The sequence below is a fragment of the Mesoplodon mirus genome (assembly GCF_964341445.2).
Source record: "Mesoplodon mirus genome assembly, chromosome: 2".
Taxonomy (NCBI): Eukaryota; Metazoa; Chordata; class Mammalia; order Artiodactyla; family Ziphiidae; genus Mesoplodon; species Mesoplodon mirus.
This window is the reverse complement of record NC_138977.1, coordinates 137,615,315-137,627,319: the sequence shown is the minus strand read 5'-3', so window position 1 is coordinate 137,627,319 and position 12,005 is coordinate 137,615,315. Positions and strand designations below refer to the sequence as shown.

Genomic DNA, 12,005 nt, shown 5'->3' with positions numbered 1-12,005 from the left:
TCTTCTCCAGTGAGCTCTAGATGTTGAAAAGCAGTTTATTGGACTTAAGCAGGGCACATTTCAAATGTTTATCAAAAAGAACTTCAACAGCCCACATGAGCTAGTAGATCAATAAGGTTTTACATGCCACTCAACCACATTATAATTGATTTCTGCCAATTTACATGTTGGCATTTGAACATAATCTATATTTTTGAGCTACTTAAATTTATTTCTACTAAAACTACAAAGTGAAATTGTGGCATTATGATGTATTACTGTCCCTCTCCACTGCCGCCAAGAAGGGGAACCACTAAAGCCTCCACAGATGACTAACATTTTAGTCATAACTAAAATATATTATTAACAAAAAACTTTATACAGTCGAAAGAGCAGAATATCTTATGTGGCCTCTTTTGCTAACTTGGGCTACTTTTGCTGGAGGACATTAAAATATCTTGGAATTTCAGTATGTCAGCATCTAAGCTGTATCTCCCAGACCGCCTGGTAAGAAATAAAGGCTGCATGGACATGAAGGGAAGTATTTTGCATGATAATATATGCGTTATTATAGGTGTTCACTTTATAAAAGCAGTTTGTAAATCTGGCTTTTTAACCTTATAAAAACAAGGATGTTTAAAAATCAGATTCTATAGTTTAATAACCATGTTTTAATTAATATATTTCAGTCCTGGAGGTGGTTTTTGGCAAACCTGGCTTCTGGTGGAGCTGCTGGGGCAACATCCTTATGTGTAGTATATCCGCTAGATTTTGCCCGAACCCGATTAGGTGTTGATATTGGAAAAGATATGGGATTTTTAGAAATACTAACTCTTTCTTCTTTGTGTTTTTGAACATTGTATTATCTATTTTAGTTATGCTTATAACAAGTGTTGTATTCCATCTAAAAATTTTATTCACAACCAAATGATAAAGTTATAGAGCCTAAAGATTACTACTTTTTTCTTTTCTCTTAAAAGAGAGAAGGGGAAGGCCAATACTGTAGTAACAAAAAGAGTAAGCACAGAGACTGTTTATAACTTATTTCCAGTTTGTTTGTTTGTTTGTTTGTTTAGAGAGCCATCTCCTAGATCCCTTCATGCACTTAGTTTCCTGTCTTGACTGTGGCTCCTCTCTACATTAGGTGTATAACTCTCATCCTAGAGATTCCCTTTTCCTCTGTCCTTACTTATTTATCACATGTTTCTGTGTTTTTGTTATACCCTTGTTTTGGTAGATATGTTCTTTGATAGCTTTCTGAGAAGGTTGAATAGGAGATAAATTGAGATCTTGCATATCTGAAAATGTCTATGTTTCACCCTCTTAATGTTTGGCCATATGTAAAATTCTGGATTTAAAATTATTTTCTTTCACAATTTTGAAAGCATTAATCTGGATTCTAGTTTCTAATACTGCTCTTAAGAAATCACTCTCTTACTGCTGATCCTTTTTATGTGGCTTTTTTTCTTTTAATTACCGTATATCTCTGATGATCTGACATTCACAATGATGTATCTTTGTGTGAGTCATTTTCAGTAATTGTGGAGGTCACTCAGTTACCCCATGTGACTTCAACACAAGTTGGAGTCTTGTGTTGAGTTCTGAGGATGACAGAGGAGTAAGTCACTTGGCTACTCAGGGTGAGGTTGTGGATTTTGAGCATCCAGATGCTAATTTGTTCTCACCACAATAGTACTTACTTCCTCTAATTTTAAGTATTTCTGTGGTTATTGGAATCAAATGGCTCGCTTCTCAACAATATCTCCCTCTGCAAGAAATTAGGTTTCAACTTTCTCTGCTCCACTTAGTGAGTTACCATCCTCCACCTCCTTTCCATCTTGCTAAAATTTGTGGATTTTATTCTCGTCATGTACTCTTTTTTGCTTATTTGGCTTTAAACCTGTTTTTTCTTTATTATTATTTTAATAGAATTTCTTAAGGGAGCAGAGATTCTTTCAACGAGTATTATTGAGTGCGTGAGGTGAACCAGGCCCTGCTTGAGATACAGGTTGTGTATGTGTAATATACACACACATACACACACACCATATTAAACATGGAGCTCCTGGTTCATGTACCTTACAGTCTAGTGGAGATCATGAGTAGTAAAAAAAAAAAAAGAATAAATAACTAAAATATACTGTCAGCAAAAAAGTGCCATGAAAAAAATTTAGGAGACGAGAGTGACATCAATTTAGTTAAGTGATTAGAGAAAATGCCTCAGAAGGGGTGGCAGTTTGAACAAAGATGAGAATAGGAGTTTCATCTATGATGTTTAACTGGCATTCCAAATTTTTTTGTTATTGTTAAGAAACTGAAAATAACATATGTACCTTGTTTTAATTTCAATTCTATAGTTTTGTTTTCTCTCAAAATTGGGAGAACTTAGTTTATTTTGAAAGATTGTATTCTATATATAATATTTGTAAAATGTCAAGGAGTTCTAGGTCAAGGGAAAATAAAAACAAAACCAGCAAACACTAGAAAAATATGACACCTCATCTAAAATGCCAGTGATCCTTAAAGTTACTAGTTTTTAGCTTTGTCTTTTTGCTTCATCCGTCCTTCTGCTCTTCAGCTGAAGCAAGTTTTGCATGCCTAAGTATTTTCTGAATGCTGACTAGTAACTTCTCATAATTTTATTGAAATGTTTTAAGCCAGTCAGATTGCTTGAATTAGATTGCTTTTATAAGAGATTAATATTTTCAGTTAAAATATCTTAAGATACTACTTGACATCTTAATTATCTTTAAATGAATGGAACGGCACAAAGACTTGTGCCTTTTTTTTTTGTTATAAAGATTTCTAAATGTTAGTTCCAGATAATTTAAATCTGTAAAATGTTTAATTTACTTTGATTAAAGTGTTTATCTGATATAATGTTACTAATAAATTTTAAATGGCTTTATTTTAGGTCCTGAAGAGCGACAATTCAAGGGTTTAGGTGACTGTATTATGAAAATAGCAAAATCAGATGGAATTGTTGGTTTATACCAAGGGTTTGGTGTTTCAGTTCAGGGCATCATTGTGTACTGAGCCTCTTATTTTGGAACTTATGACACAATTAAGGTAATTTGGTACTTTAACTAGTATATATTAAATAAATTGTTTGTTTCTTTTTATTCTAATTAGTAATATGTTCAGCAGGTATGTTTACTTTTAATTATAGAAATCAAAATAAATGATGACATAAGAGATATTATAGCATTCTGTTTAATCATGACTTTGCCATAACCTAATTAAATTATAACTGTATTATGGATCTGACTTTGGATATAAAGCATAAATATAAACGTTTGATTTTTGTGCTGTTTGCACTGAAAGACTCAAATAGAAAACATGCTGATTAGGTTATATCATAATTAGATCTTTGGTATATAGGAGGGCATCTTCTAACAGAGTTTTTCTGATTTTACATTCATTTTATTATCACTTTTTTACATGCATATTATCAGTTTACTCTCATCAATGGAAAGCAGGCAAGGCATAATTAATTAGTTAAATATGATAAATGCTACTGTAGCTCAGTGATCTATTGGGTACTGTTAGATTTTGTATTGTATTCTCCAGGTTGTTCTGCAATTTGCCTTTTCAGTTCAGATGTAAATAGCACTTCATAAGGTAGGAAAGAGAAAGATTGTAATAATGGCTACCATTTTTTGAGGTATTACGTAGTTTTGAGAACCTTGTTAAGGACTTTATATCCTCACAGTGTTCTAGGATAGCTTTTAATATATCCCATTTTAAAGATAAATAACCTAGGAATGGCTAAGTAATTTATTTATGTGGCAAGCACAGGTCCCATGCTCTTAATCACTACATCATAATGCTTCTAAAAAGAAGCAATGAAATGAATCCCAGTATTATTTACTAAATAAGATTAAAACTTGAGGGAAATTTTATAATAGTTTTATATATTATCTCTGCCCTCCCTCATTAGTATAAATGTATCAATAGTTGAATGTTATTTTTATTGTGGTCTGGACATAATACTTTTAGTTTATAGTGTATTTTTTAGACAGATAAATAGATTAATGGAAATTACAGGATCTTATATATGTTTATTTAATCACAGAAAAATTTATGTTTAATCACCCTCTGCTTTCCTCTTTTATCACCTGTAGTAGTTGTAAGATTTAGGAATGTTTCTTCACTAGCTTAGAGCTTTAAAGCTGCTTATCAAACATCACCTGTTAATAATAACAGGCATTATTTCATCTTTTCCAACTCTATGAGGAAGAACCAGGGAGGAACTTTTTTGGTCACTGGCTGCCATCTCTAGTTTTCAGTGCTATTAATAACAAATCTCCTGTAATAGCAGATATGCTATTCTTTTTCAAATATGCTTTTAAAATATAGCCATGTGTGGGATTCTCATTTCTTATTGATCTCCCGCTACTATTTTTATCTTTCCACATTAAATCTGTTTTTTTTTACTGCATTTTAAGTATAACTGAGCCCTCTTTCATATATTTATAAGAATTATCCTTTGACTTAATGATTTAAGATATTTTGGAAATTTAGATGGTTACTTGATAATTTTTCTTTTCTAGGGCTTATTACCAAAACCAAAGGAAACTCCTTTTCTTGTCTCCTTTTTCATTGCTCAAGTTGTGACTACGTGCTCTGGCATACTCTCTTATCCCTTTGACACAGTTGGAAGACGTATGACGATGCAGGTATTTTATATTATTTGTAAGTTTAATTGAGTTTTCCAGTATTTGATATTCAGATGTAATTTATTAAAATTTTAGAGACATTTTGGCTGAAAGGCATAGGCCATTTGTTTTACTTACTAAAATAAATACATGATGTATTCTGTCTTGTATTCTTTCCTATCCCAAAGCAGCCATCATCCAGCAAAGTTTCTTCCATGTCTGCTATCAGAACAGAAATGTCTTTTACTCCTATAGCATGTATTGTTGTTTGGAGAGTGGAGGGGCATGGCAAGGATTAGATATGCATGTGTCTATCTTAACTGAATATTATTAGATTAAGTAGAATAAGCCCAGTCATAGGCCACTGACATATGTAATCATTTGTTATAGTAGTTTTTTTTTTGTTTGTTTTTGTTTTTTTTTTTTGCGGTACGCGGGCCTCTCACCATTGTGGCCTCTCCCGTTGCGGAGCACAGGCTCCGGACGCGCAGGCTCAGCGGCCATGGCTCACGGGCCCAGCCGCTTCGCGGCATGTGGGATCTTCCCAGACCGGGGCACGAACCCGTGCCCCCTGCATCGGCAGGCGGACTCTCAACCACTGCGCCACCAGGGAAGCCCTGTTGTAGTATATTTTAATAAAAGTAAATAATTTTTAACTCCAAGGTTGAAGACTTGTTTATAATGATGTATGTTCTAAATGTAAATACCCAAACCAAAATTTTGATAAAGTCAATCTCCATTGCTATTACTTGTTATACATTCATTCATTCAACAAATAATTGAGTGCCTATTCACCAAGCTCTGGTGACACAAATAAAATAAGGCAGAACCTGCACCCAAATTCATAGCATAGTATTGAAGGCATACTGTTAATGGTTTAAGTAGAAATGTGCATAGGTTCCAGGAATGCAATAGGGGAGGGGGTACCCAAATGCTTAAAGTGATCAGATATGGCCTCTTAGAGAGCTAACTCTCAGTAAATAGGCTTTTTCTCCAGACAGTGAAGAATACATTCTCAGCATGGGGGAAAAAACATACCTAGAGGTATGGCTTGAGAAGAATTTCAGTATACCCATATGATAGGTTTCATGAGGACAAGTGAAAATAATGAGGCCAGAAAGCTGTGTTTATTATGTGCCAGAACTGTCCTAAGCATTTTACACTTTAACTCATTTAATTCTCAAAACAATGCTGTGAGGTGTAGTTATCCTCATTATCCTCTACAAAATGGTCCTGGAAGAACCCAGTGGGCCACCTGAAAGGGTAAAGCATATCTAACCTATTGCTTCATTTATGGACTATCCTTAAAGTTATTACTTTTATATCTGTGTTTCCTCTTGATCTGTGTCTAGCTCTAGTTTAATAAACTGAAACACTTTTGAAAATTAATTTGCGAATAGACTGTGGATTAAGTAAATGGTACTGTATCAATGTTAAATTATCTGATTTTGATAACTGTACTTTGGGTATGTAAGAAAATATTCTTAGAAAATGCACACTGAAATGTTTAAAAATAAGGGGCAATGATAGCTGCAACTTACTGTCAAAATAATTCAGAAAAATAATTGTGGGTGTGGATTTTTATATATATATGTGTGCATTGCTGTATGTATAAAACCATACCACTGCCATAACATAGTACCAAAGACTGGGTGGTTTAAGCAACAGAAATTTATTTTCTAACACTTTGGGAGGTTAAAAGACAGTCAAGGTGTCCAGCAGGGTTGGTGTCTTCTGAGGGCCTCTCTCCTTGGCTTGTAGATGGCCTTCTTCTCCCTGTGTCTTCTCATGGTCCTTTTTCTGTTTCTTATAAGGCTTATCATAGTGGATTAGGGCCCACTCTAATGAGCTCATTTAACCATAATTATTTTTATAAAGGCCTGGTCTCCAAATTTAGTCACAGTCTGAGGTTCTGGGGTTAGGTCTGCAATATATGAATTTTGTGGGGACACCATTCATAACAGTATTCTTTAATTTTTGCATTTTGATTTTATATCCCACAACTTTGTTAAGCCATATTACAAACACTAATCTATGTGTACACCCTTTGAAGTTTTTTTTTGTTTTTACACACAGTGATATAATCTGCAAATAATAGCAGGCTTTTTTCCCTTCCTTATCAATTCTTATGCCTTTTATTCCTTTTCTTGCCTTTCTGCACTGGTTGAGACCTCTGATTCAGTGTTACATTAAAGAAGTAATAACTGGCAACCTTGTTTTGGTCCTAGTCTTACCGGGAATGCCTTCAATGTTACAGAATACAAAGTTTAATGTTCGCTGTGGATTTTTCGTAGTTATCCTTTATTATATTATGACTGGTCCTTTCTGTTTTGGGTTCCAGTAATTTTTAATCATGAATGGTGGTCATGTTTTTTTCTATATCGAGATGATCATTTTTCTTATATGCCTGGGATCAATCCAGCTCGGTCATGGTGTATTGAATTTTGTACCCCTTGCTGGGTTTGATTTGCTGGGTTTTGTTCAGGATTTTTGTTTCCGTGGTTTCTGTGACATAAGCTTGTCATTTTTTTCCTTCTTGTGTTATCCTAGTCTAATTTTGGTATCAGGCCTATGCAAGCCTCATAAAATATGTTAGGGAGTCTCCCCACTTTTTCTCTTCTTTGGAATAATTTCTGTAAGATTGGAATTAAATTTCCATTAAATGTTTTGTAGAACTCACATATAAAGCCATCTGGACACGTGGTTTTCTAATTTATGAGAAGATTTACAACAACTGATTGAATTTCTTTAACGAATTTAGTATATTCTAAAGTTTTTTCCTATTCTGTTGGTAAATTATACTTTTTAGGAATTTATTTCCTCTGTGTTTTCAAAATAATTGTCATAAAGTTGTTCATAATATCACCTTGCTCTTTCTTAATTTCTGGGTCATCTGCAATGATGTTACCTTTGCCACTTCTAATAATTTGAGAGCCTTTTCTTGTTTTTCCTGAAACGGTGTTTCTAGAAATTTGTCAAAGTATTTCAGATAACTAACTTTTGACTTTTTATACTTTCTCTTGCGTTTATTATTTCCTTTATTTCTGGTGGTTAAAGCTACCACTCAAGCTGCATCTTACAAATTTAGTTGAGGAGTTTTGTGGTTGTTAGTTAGGTTTTAAATATTTCCTAAGATGTGTTTTTCTTAATACCCAAACGTGATATTTTTCTAGTTACCTTTTTTGTTCTTGATTTCTCTCTTAATTGCAACTTGGTGAGAGGATAAATCATGGTATGTGATGCCAATCTTTTAAAATTTGTTAAGCCTAATATGTGGCCATTTTTCAAGTGTGCCTGAAAAGCATGAGTATTCTGCAGTCAGTGGGAACAATACTCAATATATGACCATTAACTCAACATACTTACTCAACATAGTGTTAATTTTAATCTATCCCTGTTGCTAAATTAAATCTGTCTTATGATAAAAGATGTTAAGATAATGGCAAACTCTTTGTCTTTCTTTGTACAGAGTGGTGCAGCTGAACGGCAATATAAAGGAACTTTAGACTGCTTTGTGAAGACATACCAACACGAGGGAATTGGCGCATTTTTTCGTGGTGCCTTCTCCAATATCCTTCATGGTACAGGGGGTGCTTTGGTGTTGGTATTATATGATAAAATTAAAGACCTCCTTAATATTGATATTGGAGGTAGTTCATCAGGAGATTAAATTGAAAAATGGATATAGTTAACTTATTAAAGATACAAATTACATAGCTGCCATTTGTGTACATTTTGATAGTGTGTTATTACCACCAGTATTTTCTTAAAGTGCTACTTCTGCAGTGAAGCATAGGCTTTTTTCAAGGATTTAAATACTAAAAAATCAAATAAATGTGGTTTCTTTCCTACTTAGACTCAAACTCACTTTAATGAGGAATTTTACTTAAGTGGTACATGTTATTTTTATTAGTTTAAAATCTTTTTCTTTTGTGATTAAGAAAAGTAATTTTTTTTTTTTTTTTTTTTTGCGGTACATGGGCCTCTCACTGTTGTGGCCTCTCCCGTTGCAGAGCACAGGCTCCAGACACGCAGGCTCAGCAGCCATGGCTCACAGGCCCAGCCGCTCTGCAGCATGTGGGATCTTCCCAGACCGGGGCACGAACCCGTGTCCCCTGCATCGGCAGGTGGACTCTCAACCACTGCGCCACCAGGGAAGCCCAAGAAAAGTAAATTTTATAATGCTAAAATCTAAGAAATGAAAGTATCTGCTTTTAAAATGATATTCGTTTAATGTAACTATCTCCCTATCTTTTAAAATCATATGATATGACAAATATTTCTTCAAAGCTTATTAGGAGATGTCATCATGCTATCTATGGGCGTAAGTAAGCTTTATTCTATAATATCTCTACTAAAGCAGCTCAGGTTATTACTATGTATTGTGTTTATGGTATCATATAGCTTTTGATAAGCATAGATTCTAGATCTGATCATAAAAAAATTGATAATGACTTTAATGACACTGCAAACTGTAGTTGGAAAGTAAAAGATATAAAAATGGCATATGTGCTAACTTTTATCTATAAAATAAATAAACTCTTGCTAATGTGAGTATATCTTGGATCAAAAAATATCCCCTTGAAAATTACTTTGTGTACTTTGTATTGATGATAATAAAGGTTTAAAACTTATTCCTGACCTTTATTTTCCTTGATTCTAACTTATTAATAAGTAGAGAGTAACCAAATTTTTGTTAGAATTGGGAACTGGCTTAAAGACAGGAAGCAGGGTTTTCAAGGTTTTGTACAGGAGTCTGTCTTGTTTCTCAGAAATGTTGTAGAAGATAGTACATTTGAAATCCCCAAGACTTTAAAGTTTTAGTGGGTAAAGGAATGTTAAGCTAGTGGGGATAAACTATAGAAGGATTTTGTGAGGCTATGAGTGGGCAAAACCAAAATAGGGTGAGTGAACTTACTGGTGCACAGGGCAAAGTATATTTCACGGAAAATAATCCAAACTATACTTTTTAATATACTTGGTGTTATCACTTGAGGAAAAAAGTTAACTCTTTTGAAAACTCTCCACATGATTTCTTGCAGTGGTCAACATAACGCAAAAAGTTATGTAACAAGATAGAAGACGCTTCTATACTATCATTACTTCTGTTTACCACAACAAAAGGAAGATTTAAGATGGCCCAAAGAAAATCCGTTAAAGTAATAAAATACTAGGAATAGTGTCCCGTATAAAGATAAACTAAGAAAAGATAAAAGGTTTTAATTTGTTTAGGGACATGCTTAGAGGCAAAAAGTCTTTAAAATCTTGAATGGCATCCATAGAGAGCAAACAGAATTTAATTACTAAATTGCTAGACCAAAAAGCCTGTTCTTTGAATCCTGGAACATGTATATAGTTAGGACAAAAGAAAATAAAATGTTACCTAGAGGACTGAAACTGAACATGCTGTGCCTACCAACTGCACAAACTGTCCAATAAAGTTGAAAGGTTGGAAGGAGTTATATTTAAGAGGAAAAACTAGGAAGATAGGCACCAAACCATAATAGACAAGGAGGATTGCCAACCATCTCAAAGCAGTGAGTAGGAAAAAGGAAAGTCATCTGTGAGAAATCATAACCCCCAGGCTTGTGTCACAACAAAGTATAGAATATATACATCTTACTATCTGTGATACAGGAACTCCAAACTGAATAAGTAAAACAGTTCTAGGACCAGTGAGACTTCCTCAGGGCTCTGACAGAAACAAATACAAAACCTCTCTGGGACACTTCTGTGACCCAGGGCACACAAAAATCCCACAGAAAGAGCAGCTTTACTGAGGATGTATTCATGGTGAAAACATAAATAATATGAGGAAACAAGCACTGTGTAGCAGAGTTGGTAAATACAATCAGAATTAGCAATTAGCACCCTAATTCTAAGAACTAAAAATGTGATAAAATACTCTAAAAAGCTATAAAGTTAGAATGTTTAAAATGATTAATAGATTTTTTTTTTTTTTTTTTTGCGGTACAGGGGCCTCTCACTGTTGTGGCCTCTCCCGTTGCGGAGCACAGGCTCCGGACGTGCAGTCTCAACGGCCATGGCTCACGGCATGTGGGATCTTCCCGGACCAGGGCACGAACCCGTGTCTCCTGCATCGGCAGGTGGACTCTCAACCACTGCGCCACCAGGGAAGCCCAATAGATTTTTTTAAAGGAAGCAAAATAAAACAAATAGTACAGTATGAAAGAACAGGCAAATTTGAAAGAACATCTAGAAATGGTAGAGTGCTTGAAATTAAAAACATGACAAAAAGAGGCTAAGAGTCATAGAAGTTAGAATAAAGAGACCCTACACATTCTAATAGGAGATCTAGAAGAAACTAAAAAGAAGGGGTGAGAGGCAGTGATCAAAGGACAATGTCTGAGACTTCTCCAGAACCTAAAAAACCCATCCATCCTAAGGTTAATAAAAAATTCCCAGTAAATTTTAAAAAATTTTAATGCTATAAATTTGATTGAAGATGTTGGGATAGTACTTTATATTTGTGCTGTATTATACAAACATATTTCTAAAGCACTGACATACGTATTAGAAATAACCCTTGAAGTGAGGCAGATAATAAAGGTAGATAATAACTGGGGAGGTTAAATGATTTGCCCCAAATTACAAAAGTTAGTGGTAAATCTTGGACTCCCTATATCTAATTTAAAGTTCTTTTTACTAATACTATACAATTAGTATATTTTAGGATAATATAACCTGAGAGCTCACAGTTGGCCTTGTAGAATGCAGAATCCACCATCTTCATTTTACAGAAGAAGGAACTACACCCCAGAGATTCTGTGGCTTGCCCAGAGAGGCACAGGTAGTTGTTGTTCATTCCATCATTGGAATCGGGTCAGCATCTGGTTCTTGCAGTAGTCCTCTTTTCAGGAAACAGGGTCAGGTAAAGGTTGGGTACACCTGCTCTGGAATCAAATCCCTACTCAGCTCTTATTGGCTGTATAACTTTGGGAAATCATTTTTTTGGTTCATTTTTATTGGAGTATAGTTGCTTTACAGTGTTGTGTTAGTTTCTGATGTATAGCAAAGTGAGTCTGCTATACGTATATTTTTAAAAATCCACATTAGACATATCCTAATGAAACTACAAAATATCAAAAAAAACTCATGACTTTCAAAGGAACACTTTTTTTTTTTTTTTTTTTTTTTTTTTTTTGCGGTACGCGGGCCTCTCACTGTTGTGGCCTCTCCCGTTGCAGAACACAGGCTCCGGACGCGCAGGTTCAGCGGCCATGGCTCACGGGCCTAGCTGCTCCACGGCATGTGGGATCTTCCCGGACCGGGGCACAAACCCGCGTCCCCTTCCTCGGCAGGCGGACTCTCAACCACTGCGCCACCAAGGAAGCCCAGGAACACTAT

The 12,005-nt window shown here is 34.8% G+C and overlaps 1 protein-coding gene across 1 annotated transcript in view; it reads left to right on the top strand.

The window, feature by feature from the left end:
- SLC25A31 (solute carrier family 25 member 31) overlaps positions 1-8,727 on the top strand; it is a gene marked incomplete at its 5' end in the record, with an annotated part of 31,714 nt that extends 22,987 nt beyond the window's left edge. Inside the window, 5 exon segments of the mRNA XM_082607592.1 lie at positions 669-786; positions 2,894-3,012; positions 3,016-3,048; positions 4,533-4,658; positions 8,107-8,727. Of these exon segments, the coding sequence (XP_082463718.1) occupies positions 669-786; positions 2,894-3,012; positions 3,016-3,048; positions 4,533-4,658; positions 8,107-8,307 (597 nt within the window). The 3' untranslated portion in view covers positions 8,308-8,727.
- Positions 8,728-12,005: the final 3,278 nt, after the last annotated feature.